Source organism: Dermochelys coriacea, chromosome 8, assembly GCF_009764565.3.
Source record: "Dermochelys coriacea isolate rDerCor1 chromosome 8, rDerCor1.pri.v4, whole genome shotgun sequence".
Classification (NCBI taxonomy): domain Eukaryota; kingdom Metazoa; phylum Chordata; order Testudines; family Dermochelyidae; genus Dermochelys; species Dermochelys coriacea.
The window spans coordinates 90,265,145-90,292,638 of NC_050075.1; the positions used below are offsets into that span (position 1 = coordinate 90,265,145).

Here is a 27,494-nt window from a genome sequence, read left to right on the forward strand (position 1 = left end):
GGGTGCAGCTAATGCAAGCAGAGAAGGAGCACAAGAAATGGAAGCAGCAGAGACAAGGTAACAGCAAAGGAAAGACACCAAAGGAAGATAGGAGAGACTTACAATATGCATTTTAAAAAGTTAAATTTACATTTGTATGGCAGCCTTGACTGGGTCCAAAAATTCTCTAAGTGTCAACCAAAGCCACTGCAAGAGAAACAAGAGCCTGCAGTTCAGAGCATTGGTGTCCTTCATAAGGAAACAAGATGATCATTTACACAAGTACCACAAATCATTCCAGTCACCTCATGGCAACATGGATTAACACTAGTTGCTTTATTTGGAGAGACAGGAGCGCATCAAAACCCAAAGAGTTCTGGCAATGCTTTATTTGCTTTTCCATGAACAGCAACATTTCAGTACAGAAATGATAAACTTCCAGAGCCCTTGTATTAATGAGGCGTAGGCTTGAGTTCTAGTTTAATGATGGCCAAATTCTGGGATTCCCAGATTAAGGAACTATCATAGGGTTTGAAATGATTATGGCCACCGGAAAAGGTCATCTCTTTAGGGCAGGGATCGGCAGCCTTTGGCATGCGGCCCGCCAAGGTAAGCCCCCTGGCAGGCCGGGAAGGTTTGTTTACCTGCCACATCCAAAGGTTCAACCGATCACTGCTCCCACTGGCCGCAGTTCGCAGTCCCAGGCCAATGGGGGCTGTGGGAAGCAGCGGCCAGCACATCCCTTGGGATGCGCCGCTTCCTGTGGCCCCCATGGGCCTGCAGCAGCAAACCACAACCAGTGGGAGCAGCGATTGACCAAACTTGCGGACGCGGCAAGTAAACAAACCGGCCCAGCCTGTCAGGGGGCTTACCCTGGTGGGCTGTGGGAGCAAAGGTTGCCGATCCCTGCTCTAGGGAATGCTCTGAACAGAGTTCAGTTCTAGTGTGGGCCCTAATCTTGAGCATATGCATTTATAAACAAACAGCTAATTATAATGTAAATGAATAAGTGGTTGCTTATATTGTGCTCATTATCATGGTGTCTGAATGCCTCTCCATTAGTCACTTTTTACATTTAAGTTAATTAGAGATGCTCAGAAATGTTTCTTCTAAGATTCATTGAAAGAAATGGAACTTTTGCAAAAGAACGTTCATTTTACCCCCTTACATCCACTTAAACTCAAGCCCACCTCTCTACTAGTGAGCAACATATAAAAGACTAAATGCAAGCAACAGAGGTGACATGGGGCACCACAGATTTTAAAACTACACTCACTCTGATAAAACAATTCATATTTTAGGCCTGATATTTACAAAAGGCCTCTATCTGGGCTCCAGTTTTGTCGCATTTAGACATCCCACTACTTGAGTGCTCCCACAATTGATTCTGGGTGTAAAATTTGGGGCTCAATTATTTGCAGGAACAAAAATTCATCTTCACAACCAAGAAGGCTTCTAAAACAAAACCAAAACACACACCACACAAAGCCAATTGTGTTCAAAGTGTTTTTAAGGGTTCTGATTAACATACATGATGCATGGTTGATACCTTACATGTCTATGAACAAGAAACAACAAGTGATTTATCTTGGCTTGTGTCCAGTCACTCCCATGCACCAGTTGCTCCATGTCATGACTTGGAACAGCAGTGTGAGAGAGACTATTTGCTGCATAAAGCTGGTCTAAGTCAAGGATTCTGACATACTTTTCCAGGGGAGACTGGCCAGACACACATGCACTACTCCTCAGAAGAGTGGAAGGGAAGGGGAACAAGCTAGGGGCTTTTACATCTTCCCTTCACCCCTCTCTGCCTTCCTCTGCACACAGGGTCACCAGCAGTGACTTCTCTTCCCTCCCCACCCCCATGAGCTAAGAGACAACTGTGATACAGAGTCCCTTGAGGTTCACAGAATTTCTGGTGGCCATAACCCATAGTTTGAAAACTGCAGACACTGGGTACAGAGACCTGACTGTTAAGGACACGAAGAACCCACAGGGGAGAAGGGAGCTGTAGGGTGAATGGTGACTGCAGACATGCTCTGTAGCAGTTTGCTCTATGACACATTGTTCATTGTACTAGGCACTGTTCCATGCTGTATGACTACCATGATGGTGATGTAAAACCCCTTCCATTAGAGTGCCAGTACCTTGAGTGGAGCTTCTGACCTCTTGCTTAAATTAACAAAAATCTTTCCTCAGTACCTGTGATCTCTTGCAAGTAGGATCTGAGTTTCATTTTCAGAAGCAGAGTCTTTAAGAGGAGACCAGCTCTGAACAAGTCTGTCCTTAAAAGCTCTCAGAAGTGTTTTTGCTTTCTCCTCCACCCCTCCCTCGCTGCTAAAAATATTGAAAAGCTGTGGTTGGTTTTATTTGTTTTCCTGTGAAATCGTTCCTGGGAAAGTAATGAAATACTTTCTTATTCAAAGAAATAGGCTTCAAGAGGTTGACGAGGACTGGGATTTTCAATCCCCCAACGAGTCACCAGCGCAGAGGGATACAAGATTATTGCACCCATGATACCAAATTCATGCACATCAGTTTACTTACCATCAAGTAGCCAATGCTGAGACTGCTTTTTCTCCAGCTCCATCATCATGACACTGGTGATGACGTGATCCGGTACCAAAAGGCCTTGCTCTAAATATTGCTTTGCCAAGACACCAACTTCTATTAAAGAAACAAAAACACGTTTCAATAAAAAAAACAAACAAAAAAACACAATAAAAAATTGACACACCCCCACCCAACATACACCTACCTTAAAATTTCCCCTTGATAACACTAATCCAGAAACCCCTTCCTAGTCTCCTTTTTGCTCATTAGCTTTGTTGGGAACACTTCCTTGTTATTGGTGACCAGGGACACTTAACAGTGCTGTGGGGAAACCTAATTTACCAGCTGTGAAGTTGTAGGCTAGGGAATAAAAAAAGAGTGAGGCTGCCTTGAGGCACAAAGAAGGCCAGGAAAATGCCAAGTGATTGTTGGCAGTCTTTTCTTCAATTGATTGGGTGAAAGGATGCTGTATGGATTTCTTGATTAGTGGACAGCAGAACACAGAAGTGCATTTGTGCTAAATTTTTGCAATGCTGGATGTATATGCAGAATTTTAAGAGGGACACCCTGACAATGTTGACCCCAAAAAACTTAAATATAATATTTTTATTTTACTTTACAAATTGCCCCCTCCCTGAAAGTGTTTTTTTTTTTTTGGAAGGAATAATATCCTTCCCACTGCATCTGCAGCCTACATGTAAGAACCAGAAAACAAAAGTGGCCATAAGTTTAATGATTCTGCTGAGTCATCAAGGCTCAGTGAAATAAGACTAATAATAAGCCAAAAATAAGACTAATATTTTTAAAACTCTCTTTTAATAATGTAAAGTTATTATTAATATAGATAGGGACATTTAAAAAAGTTACAATTAAACATATACATTTTGGTAGTGCTTAGAGGCTAACCAGATCAGGGCCCTATTGTGCTAGGTGCTGTATAAGTAGACTATGAATTTAAACCTTTTTCCTATATGCACAAGTTTATACATAACCATTGCAATCCCTCAGAGAATGGATTTCCAACAGAGTACTACAGGGACGATAGCAGAGGCTCCCATGAGTGTGAAAAATAATTAGAGTACTGGAACACTGCACAGACATTTTAGTAGGGTTAAACCTGTCAGAGTTTCCCTAATCCTATTCTTCTCGCTCCCTCCACCCCCCAAAAAATTAAGGGTTAATGTGGTGTTAAAAATGTGCACCATCTCTTAAATAGGACTTTAGAGATAGTGTTTTGTGTGCAGACTTTATGGGAATTCCTAACAAAGTTAAACATGGTTCATCAAAAAAAACTGAACCCACACTTAAGCTTTTACACAAAGCATTTTGTTACTGTTACTGAATTCAGAACATTGCTTTCTAGCCAAGTTTTTCTAGACCAAGAGCTTGAATTTGGAATGTGTATCTTCTCTGGTTTCAGAGTAGCAGCCGTGTTAGTCTGTATTCGCAAAAAGAAAAGGAGTACTTGTGGCACCTTAGAGACTAACACATTTATTAGAGCATAAGCTTTCGTGAGCTACAGCTCACTTCCGATGAAGTGAGCTGTAGCTCACGAAAGCTTATGCTCTAATAAATGTGTTAGTCTCTAAAGTGCCACAAGTACTCCTTTTCTTTTTGTATCTTCTCTGTTTGATATATACACACACACACACACACACCCAGGAATGAATAATTTTAAATACTTTTGCAACCTTACTGTTATAAGCCTCAAATCTCAAGAGCTAGCTCAATTTTTTTTAAATCCAGTGTTCATTTTCAAAGTCCATTTTTGTACCAGTGCAAAACTCAGTGTAGTTAGGATAATTAAATCTGAAAACAGTCTTGCAATAGCCAAAGTCGCTCAAACAGCCATCACCTACATACAATTAGATCTAGAACAAGAACTTATTATTGTTGTCATTGCAAATTTGAGTATAACATTTTATGCTTCAAAAAGGAATGAAGTTTTTTCAACTAAGTATCACAGCCTCATAGGAAACGTCAGCATCAGGTGGAACAGAGGGCGGATAAGGTACCAGAGTGGGACTCCAAATGTCTAAGTTTAACACTAGCTCTGCTACAGACTTCCTGAGCAGCCTTGGCCTAGTCACCTAATTTCTCTGATTCAGTTCCCCATGTGGATAATATCCCTTAAGTCACAGGGTGCTAGAAGTTATAGAACATTAAGAACAGTAAAAAGTATCACTTCTTGGAATAGGAATTTCACAATTAGAATAAAAGTGCATCTCCTCCTATCCCATATTTCATAGGCTTGAACTGCCTAAGCAACAGTTGCCACCTTAAACTAATATTTTTTGGAACTTCTACCAACTTTTGATCAACTCATAAATTTTCCAGTGAAGCAAGTGTGTACAATAACCATGTTCAAATGTCCTTAGCTAGTTTTTTTTTTTTAAATGGCATGAAGTACATGCGAGTTAGAAAGCCATCCCTTGACTTCAGTAATAGTGTAACTATCACAATTCAAGTGTTCCTTTTAAAAAGGAGGTGCCCTTACCAGCCTGGAGTTGCAACACTGTATCCTTGCATGAGTTTGGACCTATAAAGCTTTTACCTTTCACTGGGTAGGAGAATGAGCATACCACACAGTTCTCCATCACAGAGGGGCTGCAGAATTCATTCATCTGCAAACAGCGGTCTCTGGAAACACAAATCATCTCCACCAGATTCCACCAACCCAGAAACAGAGATTCTCCAGAACCTTCATTTTCCTAACTGTGGCAAAATACTATGCCCCAAAACCAACTACACACAAGCTCAAACACAGATTGAATCTTATTGAGAATTAAGAGCAATCATCTCAAGAGCACCATAATTTTTTGAATCCTATGCACTTAGAGAACTTTAATCTGTCTGTTTTAAATACATCAGGTTTTCTCTCTCAAACAGCAACCATTTCATCTTTCAGAGTGGTAGCCATGTTGTTCTTTTTGCTGATACAGACCGAGTACTTGTGGCATCTTAGACTAAAATTTATTTGAGCATAAGCTTTCGTGGGCTAAAACCCACTTCATCAGATGCATGCAGTGGAAAATACAGTAGGAAGTGTGTATTGTACACAAACACACACACACGATCTTGTGATCTGAAATAGGGCACAGGTTAAAGATTTTTAACCAGTGAATACAATACTCAATCTATTTTTATCACTTGCTTTGGGTAGCATACACAGGCTTGGGTGGATGAAGACATACTTGGCTAATGCAAATTTATTTAATACTGTCCAATAAGATCTCCACTGAGAACTATGTCCTGCACTTGTAGGGAATGGGCTCATTATGGAGAAGTTTCAGAGTAGCAGCCATGTGAGTCTTTATCCGCAAAAAGAAAGGAGTACTGGTGGCACCTTAGAGACTAAGAAATTTATTTGAGCATAAGCTTTCGTGAGCTGTAGCTCACAAAAGCTTATGCTCAAATAAATTTCTTAGTCTCTAAGGTGCCACCAGTACTCCTTTTCTTATTATGGAGAAGGTTGCTCTCATCGACTGCTGGAGCAAACCGATGTGCTGCAGTCAGTCCATCTATAAATCTCGCAAAAGAGCTGGGATTAGAATTCTGCTCCTTCCGTTCCATTTACACAAGACTCAGAACTAAATGGGGGGAGGGCGCGAGAGGAAAAGAGAAAACACCACTTCTTCAGCTGATGATGGTAGCATCAGCAAGCCCTATATCCTATCTTTCAACCAACCTCTAGAGGGCAAAGTCTCACATGCACACTCACCCCCGACCACACCAAGGTATGAATGAATTGCTTCACCAGAGTTTCCTTCCATCTTCTTACCGAGTCTCTTCATCTTTAATCTTCTGTAGCTTTTACAAAAAAGTTTATTCAGATAGAATGTGTTTTCCCCTTAACTAGCTGAAGGATTATTAAAACCTAAACATGATGTCTGGTACACAGAGTAAAGCAATTCACTCATTTTGCCTCAATATTCTTACCCCCATAGGATAGCAGTGTGTTAAAAATGGGCATTCCCCCTGTTTATTAGTCAGTGGGAAGTTTCTTTCCAATTGGCTTGTGACTAATACTTTATCAGATACCATTGTTTAAAAATCAGCTTTTTGAAACAAACAGTGATTGAATGCTAGTTTAAAAACTGGATTTTTTTCTTGATTTCATTTATGCACAAATGGTGTATTTTTATGAGAGCCATCAAACAATTAAAAAAAATCACATTTAATCATGAGATTAAAACAAGTTGTAATTAATCACAATTTTAATTGCACCATTAAGGAATAAAAGAATGCCAATTTAAATTACAATATTTTGGATGTTTTTCTACATTTTCAAATATATTGATTTCAATTACAACACAATACAAAAAGTGTACAGTGCTCATGTGATATTTATTACAAATATTTGCACTGTAAAAAAGATAAAAATCTACAAATTGAAGCATGATGTGAATGTTTAGCATATCTGGCATGTAAATACCTTGCAATGCTGGCTACAATAGTGCCATGCAACTGTCCATTCTCACTGTCTGATGACATTGTAAATAAGCAGGCAGCATTATTTCCCATAAATCTAAGCAGGCTTGTTTGTCTTAATGATTGATTGAACAAGAAGTAGGCCTGAGTGGACTTGTAGGCTCTAAAGTTTTATATTTTTTTTCACATAAGTGCACTCAGAAATAAAGCATAGTAATTCTACATTTGTAAATTGCACTTCCATGATAAAGAGATTGCATCTCAGTTCTTGAATAAGGTGAATTGAAAAATACTATTTCTTTAGTTTATTTTTACAGTACAAATATTTGTAATCAAAAATAGATATGAAGTGAGCACTGAACACATTTTGTATTGTAACAGAAATCAATATATTTGAAAATGGAAAAAAAATCTGAAAGTATTTATAATGCATTTAAATTGGTATTCTATTATTGTTTAAAAGTATGATTAATCACTATTTTTTTTAAAATCTAGTTTATTTGTTTTGCATTAATTCCTGGAGTTAACTAGGATTAATTGACAGCCCTAATTTTTATTATTTTTTAAACAAACAAGCCTTAAAAGCCCTCCAAAGAACAACTAGTTAATTAGGATCAATTGTATGGTTAAAACCCATAATCAGTAAGAATCAGTGCACAGCTTTACCACCCCACGGAGCAGGATAGGAAAGACTAACTCCAGGATCCCTACTTCCACCTTGATACAAGCTGGTTCCAGTGAACTCCGCACTGACCTAGATAGTAGGGGGAGTACAACTCTGGCAGCAGCTGTCCTATCCACCTATGCCCAGAGGTGCAGATAGCCAGTACAGCAGACTCTTCACAAGTGCACAGCAGCATTCATAATTCGGCTCCTCGAGAGGAGCCTTTAAAGAAATCCTAAAGCAATAACAGACAAGTCCAGTAGTTCAACACCTTCAGTGAAGAAAGTGGTCAGAAACTTTCCTTCAGAAATGTGGAAGCCACAGGTCGATAAAGAATGACTAATGTGCTCTTTCTATAAATAAAACCAGATAAGACTGGGTCCTAGAAATATCCTAGAACTGAGATTATTACTGCCAAGGAACATGAGTAGACTACATGGACGTCCAATTCCTGCATGGGAGAATGTAGTCTTAAAAGAAACACTTGGGAACACTGTAAGGCAAAAAAGTTCACTTAGACTGCAAAGATGAGTCACTGGACTGAGATTCATAGGGTACTTCTCTTTCTATGCAGAAATTTAAAATAGCAGAAATTTAAAATCAGCTATTTGCCTGTTGTTGTAGTAACAAGGTGAACCGATGAAGTGCATCCGATGAAGTGAGCTGTAGCTCACGAAAGCTTATGCTCAAATAAATTTGTTAGTCTCTGAGGTGCCACAAGTACTCCTTTTCTTTTTTGCGAATACAGACTAACACGGCTGCTACGCTGAAACCTGTGTAGATACAGATGACCAGGAGTGACTTTTACAATTGAAGGCAATCCATTTCTGTACTGGAATAGTCACCAGCTATAATGAATGCATACTGCCACCACTACTGCACTGTCGTTCACTTTTCTCCCGCTTCCGAGGTCTCTAAACACATCAGAGGGAAAAACATGTCTTATTCAACCTGTGCACAGGCACCCCTTGGACATGAACTTTTATTACACCCTTCTGCATGCACATTTTTTGTTACCTGTTCACATGGTCTGCATGAAGCCAAGGGCTTGGCAAGAATGCACTTGTTGCTAGAGAGAGACACTCCCAGATTCAAAGCACTGCAGTTCCTAATATGAACTGGTATTCATAACTATATTTATTTACTTAGCCACAAGGTGAAGTTTTCTATACAGAACCCCACTGACTTCAGTTGCAATCTACCACCACAGAAGCAGTTGCAGGACTGGGGTCTAGGTCAGTTTCTCAAAAATAGGCCAGATTGGATATGCAAAACCTGAAGTCCCTGGACATCCTTCACTCAACACTGAAGCTGTGGTCACTTTCTTGTACCTGGAGCACATACAGGGACCTAGAAGACACTGCAACATACTGCAGCTGATTCATAGTCTAGAGAAATGCTGGAGGCCCCTTGTTAAAATTCCATTGCCACCATTACCTCTGTGAAGAGATGGTTAGGATGATTTCCTTGCCGTTAATGGACTGCTCTTCCTCTCTGGACACTGCTAAGTCATCCCTACCAGAAAGGGCTTACCCCTGGCATTCATAAAACTTCTTCTGAAAAGCAAAGGTTTACACCTTTGGAATGAACCCACATTGTGTTGGGTGTTAGGTATTTTATATAGACTTCTCTACAAAGTCTTCATCCCAGCCTCCTCTGAATTATGTCAATTGATTATTCTCTGTCCTCGCTCTAAAAAGCGGCCCGTTTTTCAGAAATGAAGTTTACACATCTCCAGGGAAGTTCACTTAATACGAGGTTAATTTGCCAAGTAGTGTTCTCTCCCTCCTAGGTCACGAGAAAGCATTTTTCTTTAAAAAGGACAAATGAATATATTCCTATAGTGATCTTCAAGGTTAGCCCAGGCAAAACTGTTGCAGTAACTGAACCTTCACCTGACAGAGGCTGTCACAGAACAAACCTAATCCTGAAGTGCTAAGACCTCCTATGAGGTATTTATGGGATTCCCCCACCTCTACAATATTTGTATTATTTGCATTACAGTAGCACCTCAAAAAGAAAAGGAGTACTTGTGGCACCTCAGAGACTAAAATTTATTAGAGCATAAGCTTTCGAAGCTGTAGCTCATGAAAGCTTATGCTCTAATAAATGTGTTAGTCTCTAAGGTGCCACAAGTACTCCTTTTCTTTTTGCGAATACAGACTAACACGGCTGCTACTATGAAAAGTAGCACCTCAGATTGAGATCCACTGTGCTAGGTGTTGTACAAATACATAGCAAGAGTCCAATCCCTAAAGATTTATAAGCTAGGCAGACTATGACTGGAGAAATGGAGCTTTATTACTCTATTTTACAGATGGGGAAAACGGAAGCACAGTAAATTAAGTGACTTAGCCAAGGTCACACAAGGAGTCTGTAACAGAGCTAGGAACTGAATTCAGATCTCCAGAGTCCCAGTCCAGTGCCTGAACCTTCCTCTTCTCCTCCTTCCTACTCCCTGCCCCCAAACCCCAATGACTTACAAAACCATGTCTCACAGAACCGATTAATACATCTGTAAAGAATTGGCTGGTCTGACCTTTGAAAGTCCACAAACTCCACCTCCAAGGACAGATCCCTGGAAGGAGCCAGTAACCTCCTCTCCCTTTTCCAGCTTATATAGAGCTTTTCTAGATTTATTACAGCATACAGAGCTCTCCTGATTGAAGCCACAAGTGGAAATACAGCCCTTCGATACAATATATTGCCTGAAATGTCAGCTTTATACTCCCACTGACAAAGTTTCAAAGTTATATTTCTCATTTCAAACCACTCTCCCCCTGCTCTAAATATCTAAAATGCAACTTATTATTTGTATTACTAGAGCATCAACTGATCAGGACCCCATTGTAATAGGTGCTGTACAAACACAGAACAAAAAGAGATCCCTGCTTGTATACTGATAATCATGCTCTAATAAGAAAAATATAGCAGTAGGGATATATTACCGACCACCTGACCAGGACGGTGATAGTGACTGTGAAACGCTCAGGGAGATGAGAGAGGCTATTAAAATAAAATAATAATAATGGGGGATTTCAACTATCCCCATATTGAATGGGTACATGTCACCACAGGATGGGATGCAGAGATAAAGTTTCTTGACACCTTAAATGACTGCTTCTGGGAGCAACTAGTCCTGGAACCCACAAGAAGAGAGGCAATTCTTGATTTAGTCCCAAGTGGAGCATAGGATCTGGTCCAAGAGGTGAATATAGCTGGACCGCTTGGTAATAGTGACCACAATATAATTAAATTTAACATCCCTGTGGTGGGGAAACCATCACAGCAGCCCACCGCTGTAGCATTTCATTTCAGAAAGGGGGACTACACACAAAAATGAGGAAGTTAGTTAAACAGAAATTAAAAAGGTACAGAGCAAAAAGTGAAATCCCTGCAAGCTTAATGGAAACTTTTCAAAGACACCATAGTAGAGGCTCAATTTAAATGTATACCACAAATTAAAAAACATAATAAGAGATCTAAAAAAGTGCCACCGTGGCTAAACAAAGTAAAAAAGCAGTGAGAGGCAAAAAGGCATCCTTAAAAAAGTGGAAGTTAAATCCCAGTGAGGAAAATAAAAAGGAACAAACTGGCAAATGAAGTATAAAAATATAACTAGAAAGGTCAAAAAAGAATTTAAAGAACAGCTAGCCAAAGACTCAAAAAGTAATAGCAAAAAAATAAGTACATCAGAAACAGGAAGCCTGCTAAATAACCAATAGGGCTATTCTCAACTCCTTTGAGTTGAAGGAACTCAAATGTGAAATTGCAGAACTATTAACTGTAGTCTGTAACCTATCATTTAAAATTGCTTCTGTACCAAATGACTGGAAGAGAGCTAATGCGACGCCAATTTTTAAAAAGGCCTCCAGAGGTGATCCCAGCAATTACAGGCCAATAAGCCTGACTTCAGTACCGGGCAAACTGGTTGAAACTATAGTTAAGAACAAAAGGCACATAGATGAACATAATTTGTTGGGGAAGAGTCAACCTGGTTTTTGTGAAAGGAAATCATGCCTCACCAATCTACTAGAATTCACTGAAGGGGGTCAACAAGCATGTGGACAAGGGGGATTCCAGTGGATATAGTGTATGTAGATTTTCAGAAAGCCTTTGATAAGGTCCCTCACCAAAGGCTCTTCCGCAAAGTAAGCTGTCATGGGGTAAGAGGAAAGGTCCTCTCATGGACAGGTAACTGGTTAAAAGGTAGGAATAAATGGTCAGTTTTCAGAATGGAGAGAGAGATAAATAGTGGTGTTCCCCATGAGTCTGTACTGGGACCAGTCCTATTCAACATATTCATAAATGATCTGAAAAAAGGGATAAACAGTGAGGTGGCAAAACTTTCAGATGATAGAAAACTACTCAAGATAACTAAGTCCAAGGCAGACTGTGAAGAGCTACAAAAAGCTCTCTCAAAACTGGGTGACTGGGCAACAAAATGGCAGATGAAATTCAATGTTGATAAATGCAAAGTAATGCACACTGGAAAACATAATCCCAACTATCCATATAAAAGGATGGGCTCTAAATTATCTGTTACCAATCAAGAAAGATCTTGGAGTCATTGCGAATAGTTCTCTGAAAACATCCAATCAATGTGCAGCGGCTGTCAAAAAAGCAAACAGAATGTTGGGCATCATTAAGAAAGGGATAGATAAGAAGACAGAAAATATCATATTGCCTCTATATAAATCCATGCTATGCCCACATCTTGAATACCGCGTGCAGATGTGTTCACCCCATCTCAAAAAAGATATATTGGAATTGAAAAAGGTTCAGAAAAGGGCAACTAAAAATTATTAGGGGCAGAGAATGGCTTCTATACGAGGAGAGATTAATAAGGCTGGGATTTTTCCATCTTGGAAAAGAGACGACTAAGAGAGGATATGATTGAGGTCTATAAAATCATGACTGGTGTGGAGAAAGTAAATAAGGAAGTGTTATTTATTCCTCCTCATAACAAGAACTAGGGGTCACCAAATGAAATTAATAGGCAGCAGGTTTAAAACAAAAGGAAGTATTTCTTCACACAACGCAGTCAACCTGCGAAACTACTTGCCAGAGGATGTTGTGAAGACCAAGACTATAACAGGTTAAAAAAAAAAAAAACTAGATACATTCATGGAGGATAGGTCCATCAATGGGTATTAGCCAGGATGGGCAGGGATGGTGTCCCTAGCCTCTGTTTGCCAGAAGCTGGGAATGAGCAACAGGGAAAGGATCACTTGATAATTACTTGTTCTGTTCATTCCCTCTGGGGCACCTGGCATTGGCCACTGTCAGAAGACAGGATACTGGGCTAGATGGACATTTGGTCTGACCCAGTATGGACGTTCTTATCATTTGACTCTGGACTATACAGCCGCTGTGAATGCTGATCTAATGGTTCAGTACTAATCCAAAGCCAAAAAAGTGTTTCAAAAGCTTGTTAAGGCAGCATGAGAACAATGTAATTACCCAATATCTGATTTATAAAACCCAAGCTCTTGAAATGAATAGTGAAGGACGTTGTAAGTTTCACACTGCCCACATAAACAACTCATCCTTAGCAAGTATACAGAAATGCAGATTTCATTTTCCAAAAGGAGGAAACAGAAAATACCATTCTCCTATACTTTTCTCTCCATTCATTTGGTTGCTACAGGGTACATCACAAATTAAGTTTGAATTATAATGCAGGTAGGCACACCTGTGCTAGCTTTAGCGCTCTAGCTAGCACAGGTAACAGTAGCAGCAAGGACTATGTTGGCTTTGCCAGGCAAGCCGCCCCAATACAAGCCAGCCAGGGATCCGGGCTACATACTTAGGTTGATAGCCCATGAGCAGAGATTAATAAGGCTGGGATCTTCACTACTACAGTTACCCGCACTAACTACATTAAAGCTACCACGGGTATACTTCCGACACTGCAATTACACCTTAACTTGCACTGTAGATGTAGCCAGAGACTCCTGTGATGCTGCCAAGTAATGGCAGTATGTTAAAGTAATCTTTGCCCTTGAAAGCGGTACCCTTCAGCACAGCTCCTTAGCTGCCTGGCAGCGAGGCTCACTTTCGGGGATGTTTTAAACAATGCAAGAGAATCCCTTCCCCAGCACCTGTCAGTTGGCATGCGCTGAAGAGAGAGAGAGAGTCCAGGCTCAATAACTGAGCCTCCAATGTGACAATTTGGGATTTGCCCTTGATAGAGAAGCTGTGGCCTGTAATAATGTGCAACGTTTATATTCATATGTTCAGAAGTGACTCATGCAACTCGGTTTTTAGTCATTGGTCAGACTGCCTTAAAAGGGAAGGGGCAGGGAGCAGTAGCATGATGCTGGCGTCCCTGACCACACTAACCTTCCAGAGGAACAGCCCATCGTTAAGAGGATTAACAAAACCTAAGCAGTGCATACAAATTAAGATTCTTCCCTCAACTTCCTCAATGTCACTGCCCCATCTCCCTCTCCAGTCACAAGGCACCCTCTTCCCCCTCCCCCAACCAGATCACACGTTTGTCAAAACCAGGGCTGTGGTAGCAAACCTGAAACATTTCTTGCCAATAGATCTTGGGTTTCCAGCCAAGGCTGCTGGTATTGAAATGAAAACAAGACAAGAGAGTGAGAAAGTCACTGCTGTATTGGCTCATGGAGAATATATTTCCAAACACGTAGACTGAGAAAGTGTGGTCTTCATGGCACAGCTGCTGCAAAGTTCTGGAGTGCCCGGCTGCTAGAAAACTGGCATGGATGAAAAAGAAAAAAAATGCAGCACAGAAGTCCTCAAGGAAAAGTCAAATGGGAAGGGTTTTAATTTTTCAACGGCCCTCCAGTTACCTTCCCATGGCCAGATTTCTCAAGATAAGCTCATACTTTCCCCTGTACAAAGTAACCTTTTACATGATTTCTTGTTTATACTTCATCTAAATTTTTCTTCGTTAACGTTAGATAGAGTTAATTCAACACTAGCAACAGTTAACTATGTACTAAGATGGTTAAGTTATAACAATGATGGCCAATGTTCTGAGGCCAGAAGTCGTGCTTAGGATTTTAAAAGACACCTGAAGTCATTTACCCCAAGGGCCTATGGTCCCCACCTCTTATGGGCCTGGAAAAAAAAAAATCAGACTTGCGTGTTCTGGAATCATTGCCATGGCAGGCTACTAGATTGTTCTAAACCCCTAGAAAGCTCCACACAGATGATCCACTAAGTAGTCTCAGTCATGGGTTTAGTGTGGAGGGGGGATAACTAAATGGAAAGAAAAGCGAAGGGGGTGGGGACATTAAAGGGAAGGGTTTATGGGGACAGGATAGAAGAGGGTAAGAGGGGCAGGTGTGGAGTGCAGTCAAAGTGAAGAAACTGTAAGGGAAGATGGGAGAGGGCTGGGCAAACAGCCAATCAGTACAGGGCAGAGAAAGTCCAGTCAAGGCTGTAGAAGGTTCTCCAAATGTCCAAATGTCTCTGCTTTGGCTGCTCTGCTCCTACCTGCTGTAGTCTCCAGCTCCCTAAGTAAGAAGTCTATGACCCCCAGGGATTAAGAAAACACAAATGTGGTACAGAGCCACCCACCCACTCCAGCTCCTGTTCCAAATACAGATCAGCCTGGGCCGAGACTCTAGCCCAGAGTTTCTGACTTTGATATTGAGATACAGAGTCGGGCACTTCACACAGTTTGGATACTGCTTGTTTGTTTTTTAATACCAGTAAAACAAAAAACCACGGAGGTGGGAATTGACTAAACCAATGCCAAGTTATGAAATCCACAGCATCTTCATCCCTGAGTCACAGATTAGTAGAATGAAGGTATTTTATTTACCATCTTCCCAGGAGGTGATGAGGACTCCGGTTGTACAACATTGTATCTATTCAGATTTAAAACAACACAGACAAAGTAATGCCTGTGCCCCAGCTTCAAGTGCCCTTGCCACAAGTTAAAGTTACATTTGTAGCACATTCCCACCTCTAGGACAGATTTTGCTGCCCGGAGTTACCTGAGCAACTCAAGATCTCTTCTCAGATTCCTAAAGCAAATCCCACCCCCAGCCCTCTCACCCTCCACCCAAAGCCTGGTCAACTAGATGAGACTTTGGACTACACCTGAATGTCAACAAGTTCCAGCTATTTCAGACGGGGGAAGTGAATTCTGTTTTTGAGGGGCCCTCACAGAGCATGTCCTGTCACCAGGTCCCTCTTCTGTAGGAAGCGGGACTCAGGTGCCTCGGCTTATCTCTCCTGCAGCAATATCATACGGGGAAGAGGGGCAGTCCCTCCAGTAGGAGGCTTCCAGACCATTCAGTTCTTTGTAAGTCAAACACAACAGCTTACATCATTCCCAGAAGCAAATGGGCTGCCAGTGGGATCCCCGAATTCTAGCATCAGAGGCTCAAGGCAAGATGCTCAGCTTTAAAAAAAAAAATGAGCCGATGCATTCTGCACAAGCTTCAATTTCAAAAAAAGATTTAAAGTGTAGCCCTGTATGGCACACACTACACAGGCCAACTGAAAAGGTGGGAGAGGCCCGAACACTGTTAGTAAGGTCCATGTCCAACAGGAAAGGAGCCGACCAGCCTTCTAGCCAGATGTGGGTTTACTGACATAGCTGCCATGAACTCGGAACCAAACCAAGCAACCCCTTCTTCTACTGCTCAAGTTGAAAGCCTTGGTAGTGGACAAATATCTCAATTAAATACCCTAGCTGCCGCCCTCATCTCACCATAGTCAATTCAGCTTTATCTAGATTAATCCTCAGCCTACTTGCTCTCATCAAGACAGTGGGAAAGTCATTCAACAGCACCCCGGATTTGAGAAGACAGATGACCACTGTAGTCTAGCGAAACACGTGCTTAACTTTAAACACATGAACAGTCCCCCTGAAGTGGATGAGTGCTCAGCACTTCCAAAAAGTCAGGCCACTTATTTTAGGAGCCAAACTGTCAGTTTGTATTTTTAAAAATCTTGGCTCCACGGTCATTAATTTCTCCAGAAAATGCCACAAGCAAAGTATTACCAACTTAACTGAGGTTTATGAACTATTGCAGATTCACAGCATAAAGACAGTTAACCAGATTCATGATGCAGGAAGCATATCCTCTTTCATGCAGAGGATATTTTCTAAACTTGTAAGTGGACTTTATAAACAAGTTTACAAGCCAGTGAACAAGTAGTTACACATTTTCTGGGTTAATAAGTGCTATCTAGTACAACAGTCAGACCAATAAGGTTTATATAAAACTGTTTACTCTCAAATCATGATTTAAAGACTTCAGTAACACAGCCAGAGATTGTATGTCTATTTTCAGGAGTGGGTGGGCAAGGTTCTGTGGCCTGCGATGTACAGGAGGTCAGATTAGATTATCATAATGGCTCCTTCTGGCCTTAAAGTCTAGGATTCTATAATACTTGCTACCTTTAAGAACAAAATTACCAGATTACATTCTCTGACCTCAAACTTGTGGCTCTCAGGGTGGCCTCCTTATATAGCCAGTTTCACCTTCACTTGACACAATCTTTTCTAGGTAGAAAGAATAACTCATGACTTGCAGAGATCATCCATAAACATCTGGAGCAGAACACAAGCTCCATCAGAGACAGGAAAGATCATCCCAAACTTCCCCTCAATATGGTGGTAGGTTTTAACAAATGGCCTCTGAGCCACCCTCCCCACTCCTGATTTACACTAGTGTAAACAGATTTCTTCCCACTCTATGACAAAATAGTCATTACAATAGATTGTTAGAGAAATGCTCTTTTGAAGGGATGTCTCCTTTGTGTGGCAGTCTCTCCTTTGTGTGGCAGCCCTTATTATCAAGCTGTTAGCTACCTAAATAATGGAATGGATATGGCAAGTCACATTATAACTGGTGAACTTCTCTGAAGTTTCAAGAGTCCAACAGGATCCAAGCATCAACAGGTAAAGTTAATTATGAGGAGACTGAAAGAGTTCAAAAGAGCCAGCAAAGTATTAGCAGCTGGTTATTTACACCTACACAAGGGTTATTTGTAAAGGGCAAAAGAGCTGAATTTTCAATCCACTAGACAAGCAAAGCATGGGTAGTAATAGTGAAACGTTTCTCCTGAACTGCCATGCCAGTGTGGCTCAGCACTGGGGTTATGATCACCCCCAGATGCAAGACAGTAATTTGGGATCCATACTCATTCAAACCTTAACTTCCCTGATGAGACCACATATGAGGGGCTTGTAAAGTAGACACTCACATATTAGGCATTGGGCTGAAACCAATTTATGTCACCCAGGCCAAAACACCACTGTCAGCTTACTACTTTCAGTCCCTTCAAGAGAAAAGTCTAAGACAAGGCACAGCTCCAGGCGCGGAGAGCTTGCAGCTCAAATCTCCCACCCTAAATGGGAGAAAGTCAGACACTGATTCCTAACTGCCTGAAATTTGGATTTTGAATCTCTACATTGGTTTACCCAGTCATACCAAGATGAAAGAGAGATCTGGACCAGGCGTTCTGGCTGAGGCCCGATCTTTTCTGCCTTTCTTCCCCCTCAGAGGGGGAAGTGTGGCCACGCAGCCAGTGGACAGAATTGGAAGTAAAGGACTCCTACTCTAAGCACACCTGTTCCATGGCAAGTCACTACCTCACAGGAGGGTAGAAAGGATTAAGGATCATGGAGAGCTTTGACAATGAGAAGAGCTAAGTAATTTGAGCCACATTCAAACCAGTGACTGATGAAAGAATCAGCAGCCCGTAGTCCCAAGTGTGGCTCAGGTCACTAGTAACTATTTGAGTATATTCTTCCCACCCTAATTAGAGATGGGCCCCAAACCTGAAGAGCAGGTATAATCATCACCTGTGAACTCCGGAACGGAATCTGACTAAACTGCCTCAAACCCAAACTGGATGACTCAGGACCCTCATTTAATGTCAAGATTTATTGTTCTCCAACATACTCAGACAATATATTCTAACTTCTCATGTAGAAAACAACAGAACGCCACTAGCCATCACCTTCAGCCCCCAACTAAAACCTCTCCAATGCATCATCAAGGATCTACAACCTATCCTAAAGGATGACCCATCACTCTCACAGATCTTGGGAGACAAGCCAGTCAGCCCCCCAACCTGAAGCAAATACTCTCCAGCACCCACTCACCATACAACAGAACCACTAACCCAGGAACCTATCCTTGCAACAAAGCCCGTTGCCAACTCTGTCCACATATCTATTCAGGGGACACCGTCATAGGGCCTAATCACATCAGTCACACCATCAGAGGCTCGTTCACCTCCACATCTACCAATGTGATATATGCCATCATGTGCCAGCAATGCCCCTCTGCCATGTACATTGGTCAAACTGGACAGTCTCTACGTAAAAAAATAAATGGACACAAATCAGACGTCAAGAATTATAACATTCAAAAAGCAGTTGGAGAACACTTCAATCTCTCTGGTCACTCGATTACAGACCTAAAAGTTTCAGAGTAAGTGGCAATACTTCAACAACAACAACAAAAAAACTTCAGAAAACAGACTCCAACGAGAGACTGCTGAATAGGAATTAATTTGCAAACTGGATACAATTAATTTAGGCTTGAATAGAGACTAGGAGTGGATGGGTCATTACACAAAGTAAAACTATTTCCCAATGTTTATCCCCCCCACTGTTTCTCAGACGTTCTTGTCAACTGCTGGAAATGGCCCACCTTGATTATCACTACAAAAGATTCCCTCCCCCCGCCCCTTGCTGGTAATAGCTCACCTTAAAATGATCACTCTGGTTACAGTGTGTATGGTAACACCCATTGTTTCATATTCTCTACGTATATAAATCTCCCCACTGTATTTTCCACCGAATGCATCTGATGAAGTGAGCTGTAGCTCACGAAAGCTTATGCTCAAATAAATTTGTTAGTCTCTAAGGTGCCACAAGTCCTCCTTTTCTATTTCCTGAACTGTATACTGTCATGAACTTTTCAACAGCTGCTGCTTGACACCCAGAAGTGGATGCATCTCAACAGTAGATGGAACAATCAATTTTATGTGCACCTTACCTGCACTGCATACTATTTTTAGGAGATCCTTGGATTAAAATTCCTACAGGAGCATAACATTGAAAGGTTTCTTTGAAGCAAAAAAGACTGTCACCACCTAAAACGTGAAACAAGTAGTGCATAATATAGACTCAGAATGGGAATACACAGGGCCACATTCGGACAAGTTTACTGTAGGGCTGGCTTTAGCTAGCACATGGTATTCATGTAAAGGAAAAGGTAAGAACTGAAATATAATTCAGGAAAGGCCAATAATTTAGGCCCCAATCCTGCCAAGATTTATGCAAATGAGTAGTCCCACTGAACTAGTAATGCATAGAGCAGCAGTGCTTTTCGTTTGCTGTAGTATTGTCACATCCCTTTTTGTAAGCTTCCACAGAAAGGGTTTGTTTGCATGCATCCTTAAAAAAAAAATATATATGCAGTTAAAAACTTTAAAAATAGACAATTTGGCTTTGCTGGACTAAAGTTATTAAGAACTTGGCCTTAAAAGGCCCAACTATAGGAAAACTGTATTTCTTCATAGAGTTTAAGACTAGAAGGAACAATTAAATCATGTAGGCAGGCTCTTGTTTATCACAGGCCACGAATTCTTGTGCATTAGGGTTTATCTGCACATCAAGCTAGACTGTGCATCTATAGTGTGCAGAATTCTGGCATGCTAACAGACCACGCAGACCCTGCTATGTGCACTAAGAGTTCCACAGAATTTTTAGTATGTGGCAGCAGAGTCCACATGGCCAGTTAGCACACAGCAAGATGGTACACTGAGTCACATCCTGGCTTGCTGAACACTCACCCCTGTCAAGTGGGCAAGCCATTAGTGATTCATAATTTTTAAACCTCCCCCTTTACTCTTCACTCCCTACCCTCACACACTTGGAGTTCCTCTCACACACACCCTCCCCCTTAGTGTTGCAACAATAGCTTTATCTGACCTGGATTTTCCTGGGTTTGAAATCTAGCCCTCTTTAAAATAGTACTTTGATGACAATCCAGCTATGTGAGTATTTCTCCAACTTAAGGAATTAATCCCCCCCAATCAATGTAAGGGACAGCACTTATTATCCAATGACTACAGCACTGCCTGTAGGTCACATATTAAAAAAAAAATACTCGACTGAAAAAAGTTCACACTGCTGTCCGAATATTATATCTATTTTTGTTACAAAAGAACTGAAAGATGAGCAGCAAAACATTTGTCTGTTTCAGTTTATTTTGTGCACTTAATGGTTGTGTAAATTCAGTTTCACTGTTCCCCTGGTCAGTTTCCTCTCTGTGTAGGACTTTTAGGGTAACAGAGGAGAAAACAACATTTTGGGGAAAAAGAGAACTGATTGCCTAACCATAAAAGTCAACCGAGAATTTGGGGGCCAGTGTAAGGTATTTTTCAATTAATTTCTTAAAGTTAGTTATATTGTCACAGCACCAGCCATGCACCAGTGCCCCACTGTGCTAGGGGCTGTACAAAACACAGAACCAAAACGCAGGCCATGCTTCAAAGAGCTTAGACTCAGTCTACTTATAACACAACAGATGGATGCAACGGGCCAGGAAAGTACAAGGAAACAGTAAGACAATACTAATTAGTGTAACAGGCAGCAGTCTTCGCATATAAGATGCCTAAGTTGACTGCATCCATTTAAATTACAACTAGCACAAGACCTCTTTTAATGCCAATGAAGTCAAAGCTCTCAGGAATGCAAACTGGACATGGAAACTGCAGGCATTCCACATCTTCCTGTCCCTCTAACTTTTAGTTACCTCAGTAAGACTACTTCAGAGGAAACTCACACCTCTGCTCCTGCACAGAATTACATCTCCAGTGAGGCCAGCAGTTTCAGGTTGAAACCCAACAAGAACTGCTGCACACTTATCCATTCCAAACTGTTCCTGGGCAACACAAGGTCTGTGCTGTTGTGCAGGAGCTCCAGTGTGAACCTCTTGAGACGGGAGAAGAAACTCGCATTGAAAGAGAAGGAGTGTGACAAAGGAAGAAGGAAATGAGACTGGATTGAAGAAGGAACAGAAACTCAAAATGGGAAGCGGGGAAGAATAAGGTGGCAGAGGGAAAGATAGGCAAAAATAAGGGGACGTGGAAAAGGGATGTGAACAGTCTACCATAAGAGGAAAAATACTGAGATCTAGGCAAGGCCTACAGTATATCAACGTTGGTTAGATCTGCTGTGTTTTTGGAACATTTCTATACCACCAAAGCCCTAGTGCAGATACAATTATAGCTGCATAAAGATGCTTGTGCCAGAATAGCGAATTATGCTCAGAAAACTGGTACAACTAAGCTATACCAGTAAAAGTATTTTTGCCAGTATAAGCAGTGTTAATGCTAGGAGGGTTTGCTTGCACATGTACCAGAAAACCTCTTCTAGTGTAGGTCTAGCCCTAGAGAAGAGAGATAAGATAAAGAAGAGAGAGGAATAAGAGACTGCTATTGCTAATTCAAGTGGTATTTACATAACTACCCACCTTCACACCTGAAAGTGAATAGCTAATATTGATACAAAAAGGAAATAAATTCTGGGATCCTCATGGAAATTCTATACCAGGGTGATAAGTAGACAAGGCTAGCCCCTAGCTTGCAGATGGAGCACACTCCACTGCTCTGTTAATGAGGGGGAATGAACTCCCCCAAACCGACACCACTGAAATTCAACCCCTGGCTCTGTTAGTCTTTTCATTATGAAATCCGTTTCTGACGAGTTTACAACTTGGCCATAAACACTGGCTCCTAGATGAAACTTGGCATATAAAAGGCTTAAATTCCTAAAGTGAATATTTTCTTTTATAAGTTACAATACCAATTTACCATTTATATGTTAGAGGAAGAAATGGTTTTTCTAAATAAAAACAAATAAAAATAAATAAAAACAAGTTTTTATTTTAGAAAAAAAAAATATTTCCAGAAGCAATCAAGTTTGAGCCAGTTTCATAATGCCAAACTCTAAGAAGCCTAAATTATTTCCCCTGCCCAGAGCTGGGAGAACTATGTGGGGCATGGGACTGTCAAGATCTTTTCCCTAGTTGCCTCTAGTTGCCCTGCAGCCCATGTGTCACTGCAGACTTTTGTTAGTATGAACTAAGTCAGTACACTACACAGGAGATAAGCTGACAGGCCCATGTAGTCACAACTACTGGCCATGCCCCAGCACCACCCTCCACCCTGAAAAAAAGAACCAAAGAGAAGTCTCTGCTGCCACAGATGGAGCCCCCTCTATAGCACAGCTCCACAGTAGAGTACACTTCACTGCACAGATGTGCCATAACCTGCCCACATGCAGCAGAACTGCACTGGTTCCACTGCCTTTCGAGCCATATGTGCCTGTAGAGGGGATGATGAGATTTAAGCTTTAGCATTTAAAACTAAGCACATAACCCCACTGAGATATTGGTAACACTACATGAGTAGGGAGCTATTTTTCACAATGAATTATGAATTGAGGATACACAATAGTTAGGGTATCACAAATTCACAGCATGCACACATATTTACACCATAAACCATTTTGTAATATTTTTACTCAAAGTTAGTGTGCAATATTTCCCCAAAACACAGCTAACAGTGAATGAATGGGCACACACTAATTATTTATACTGGCTTCTTCTGAACCTCAATTACTATGTATGCAAGAATCACTGTAAACTTTTCAGAGAAAACTATTTAAAAAAATTAATTGTGTGAATTTAGAGGTGAAAACCAGGAAGTTACAATTTTTCACACAATGAAAAAAAACAAACATGCAGCACACAAGGTGAACAGTACATTTTAAAAGTTTTAATTGTATTCATTGATATTAATAACTCTGATAAGAAAAGCAACCCTTTAAACTGCACACAAGAAAAAACCTACTACAGTAGAAAAAACAGTGAGTGAACTTAACCCCTGTGTATTACAGATTGTGCAAAGAGGCACAATTGTCTCCTATTAGGGATAAGTTGTTGCCGTTTTCATTAACCAAGAACGCTATTGCTTTTGTAGGGTTGTTTCGTTTTTTTTCCCCCCTAAAAACGAGATCCATAGCCTTAGAGAGAAAAGGAGTACTTGTGCCACCTTAGAGACTAACAAATTTGTTTGAGCATAAGAAAACAAATGTGTTAGTCTCTAAGGTGCCACAAGTCCTCCTTTTCTTTTTGCCAATACAGACTAACACGGCTGCTAGTCTGAAGCTTAGAGAGGTTGGCGTCCTAACTGTTTTAAAGACTGGTCAGCCTCATCACGCACCACATCAGTGGACAAAGACTGAATTACAACATCACAAAAATGTAAAGAATTTGTTGGTAGGTGCTGTTTCTCTTCACCCCAGATTACACTGTAAAAGCGGGTTATGCAATGCACTGAGCAACACACACACACGCCTGTCGACAGGCTCCTTAAGCGACGGTTGCTAGCCAGCGGCGAGATCATTTTGCAAAGGGCCCGATTTCATGGCACAATTTCCCTCTCGGGACACACGGCGTTTAGGATCATCTGCCCCGATTGATCCCCGAGCCATTTCGCCCGGCGGATCGCTAGCCCGGTGGGTCTGCAACACAGGGCGCCTCCTGCATGCAAGGAAACATGTAGGCGCCCCTGGGTGAGCAGATCCTCCACCGCTGGGCACTCTCGCCTCCCCACTTACCGCTCTTTGCCCGGATGTTCTCCCGCAAGAAGTGCCCGCTGGAAAGGTGCTGGAGCCCGAAGCTCTCGGCAATTCTCTGGCACACGGTCCCTTTGCCAGAGCCGGGGGGGCCCAGCACGACGGCCCGCAGGAGTTTGGAAGCCATCGCCGCCGCTCACGCGCTCAGAGCTCCCCGCTGATCCCTGCGGAGCGACAGCGACCCCAGCAAAGTTACAGAGCAGTGGCCTGGGCGGGAGCAGCCCCTCCCGGTCAGAGCGGGCTGGGGCAGAGACCGCCGGACCCCGCCGGCGCCAGGCCCTGCTACATCTCCACCCAGCGACCCCGAAGCGACAGGGGAGGCACCTGCAAATCGCGCGGCCGGTGCTTTGCACGCGGGCAACGCTCCCCTGCGGGCTGTAGCCTCCAAGGCGCCGAGTAACCGAGTTCCTGGGGCTCCTGAGGGACCCCCACCGACGTCGGTACTACTTGCAAGGGGAGGGGCGGGCACACCCTCCTTCCCACCCCCCCGACCCGGATTGCACCCACGGCACTTCCCAAGAGCCACCTTCTCCGGGAGCGAAACTCAACTCACTCATTTTTAAGGGGACTGGGGGGGGGGGGAGAAAGTCTTGCAATATGGCGTTTAAAAAATGTGCGAAGGGTTGTCCCATAACACGCTACTACTGACCCAACCTAGCACACAGCAGGCTCCCGCGCCGCCTGTGCCTTTAAGAGAGAGCGTGGCGGCGGGGTCCCCTTGCAAAGGCAAGCCCGAGCCCCGGGAGCGGGAGCGCGCGCGCGCTAGCTGGCTCCAAGCGCTCGCATTCGCCGGCCCTCGCCCGCCCAGCGGCAGGGAAGAAGACGGCCAGTGGCAAGCTGTCACCAACCCAGCCCCGCCCCCCCGAGCGCCTGGCGCAATGGGACGTGTAGTCCTATTGGTGCGTCTCTCCCACGCCCACCAGCAAACCGAACCGCCCACAAGGACTACAAATCCCAGCCGACCACACCAGCCAGCCGGCTTCCCTCCCAGCTGCCCGTAGGAATGCCTTGGGTCTAGGGCAGGGGCTCTCAAACTGGGGGTTGGGACCCCGCAGGGGGGGTCGTGGGGTTATTACATGTGGGGGGGTCACGAGCTGTCAGCCTCCCCCTAACCTCTGCTTTGCCTCCGGCATTTATAATGGTGCTAAATATATTTTAAAGTGTTTTTAATGGGGGGGGGGGGGGTTACACTCAGAGGCTTGCTCTGTGAAAGGGGTCACCAGTACAAAAATTTGAGAACCACTGGTCTAGGGGCAACGCTTAAGCCCATAAGAACAGCCATGCTGGATCAGACCAATGGTCCATCTAGCCCAGCATCCTGTCCTCTGACAGTAGCCAGAGCCAGATGCTTCAGAGGGAATGAAAAGAACAGGGCAATGTATTGACAGACCCATCCCCTGATGTCCAATCCCAGCTTCTGACTAGCAGAGGCTTTGGGATACCGGAGCATGAGGTTTGCATCCTTGACCATCTTGGCAAATAACCATTGATGGACCTGCCCTCCACGATTTTACCTTTCTTTTTTTAACTCACTTTTGCCCTTCACACCATCTCCTGGCAATGAGTTACACAGGTTGATTATGTGTTGTGTGAAGAAATACTTTCTTATGTTTGTTTTAAACCTGCTGGCTATTTAATAACTCTTAATTGGGTACCCCTGGGGTAGTCATTAACCCATAGAAACTCAGAGGAGGAGTCTGGGATGGGGGGAACCTACATTTAAAAGCAATTTTTAAAGGGTACCACTCCCATAATGTTGTGTAAGTGGCCCAAAATCATGCATTTGCCTTACAATGTGTAAACTTTCTCATGGTTACTCTTTCAAAACATAATTTTTTTCTCAATCAAATGCTTTTTAGCAACTCCAGGCCATGAGACGTTAGGCACCGAATTCGGGGATGTCTCTTAAAGTACAGAACTCGAAAGACAGGATTCATTCACACACTTCATCACTGAAAGCTAGTAGATATGTTGCACTGGAACGGCATGTTATCATAGGGGTTATTATTAAAATAGCTGTTATAAAAGTGCAGACTATGGTTATTGTGTAGACTATGTTTATTGTGTATATGTGTAGAATGTGTGCACGCACAAAATATTTATAATGTAGCAGACTTGCCAAGTCTCATTTAGTTGGGAGAGATACTCCCTTGTTTTGAATTGTTTATAAAGGGAAACTGACAAGTTCCAAAATTACACTTTTTTAAAAGCAAATATCTTATTAGTGTTACTAATAACTGTATGATTAAAACGGAAGGATATTTTTAAATATAACCTTTCTCACCTTTGCTGCTTGTTGATTCCTCCTTCTGCTTGGACAATGAAAACCGACTAGTCAGGTGACTTTCTGGTTTGATGCTGTCAGGGTTCCTTCCCCACTCTGAACTCTCGTGTACAGATATGGGGATCCACATGAAAGACCCCCTAAGCTTATTCTTACCAATTTAGGTTAAAAACTTGCCCAAGGTACAAACTTTGCCTTGTCCTTGAACAGTATTCTGCCACCACCAAGCGTTTTAAACAAAGAACAGGGAAAGAGACCATTTGGAGACATCTTCCCCCAAAATATCCCCCCAAGCCATATATACCCCCTTTCCTGGGAAGGCTTGAGAATAATATCCTAACCAATTTGTTACAAAATCATCAAAGACCCAAACCCCTGGATCTTGGAACAATGGAAAAATCAGTCAGGTTCTTTAAAGAAGGATTTTATTTAAAAAAAAAAAGAAAAGTAAAAATCATCTCTAAAATCAGGATGGAAAATACTTTACAGGGTATTCAGATTCAAAACACAAACTCTGGGCAAAACCTTAAAGTTACAGAAAACAGGAATAAATCTCCCTCTTAACACAGGGAAAATTCACATAAAACAAAAGATAAACTAATCCACCTTGCCTGGCTTACCTATACTGGTTGCAATATTGGAGACTTGGATTAGGATGGGTTGGAGAAGATGGATTTCTGTCTGGCCTCTCTCAGTCCCAAGAGAGAACAACCACGTAAACAAAGAGCCCCAACAAAAGCCTTTCTCCTCCCCCCCCGCTCCCCCTCCCAAGATTTGAAAGTATCTTGTCCCCTTATTGCTCCTTTGGGTCAGGTGCCAGCCAGGTTAGCTGAGCTTCTTAACCCTTTACAGGTAACAGGATGTTGCCTCTGGCCAGGCAAGATTTCATAGCACTGTATACAGAAAGGTGGTTACCCTTCCCTTTA

General features: G+C 42.2%; 1 protein-coding gene across 4 annotated transcripts in view; it reads right to left on the minus strand.

Annotated features, from left to right (window-relative positions):
- Positions 1-25,168, minus strand: part of AK4 (adenylate kinase 4) — a 44,452-nt gene extending 19,284 nt beyond the window's left edge. The window contains exons 1-3 of one of the 4 annotated variants that reach the window (XM_038414569.2): positions 24,934-25,168; positions 24,267-24,448; positions 2,527-2,646 (exon numbers count right to left, since the gene is read on the minus strand). In XM_038414569.2, coding sequence (XP_038270497.1) covers positions 2,527-2,646; positions 24,267-24,411 — 265 coding nt within the window. In that variant the 5' untranslated portion in view covers positions 24,412-24,448; positions 24,934-25,168. Of the gene's footprint in view, positions 1-2,526; positions 2,647-24,266; positions 24,449-24,608; positions 24,837-24,933 lie in introns of those variants that run through there. The other 3 variants (XM_043491259.1, XM_043491260.1, XM_043491261.1) reach the window with 3 other exon arrangements.
- Between the last annotated feature and the right edge of the window lie 2,326 nt (positions 25,169-27,494).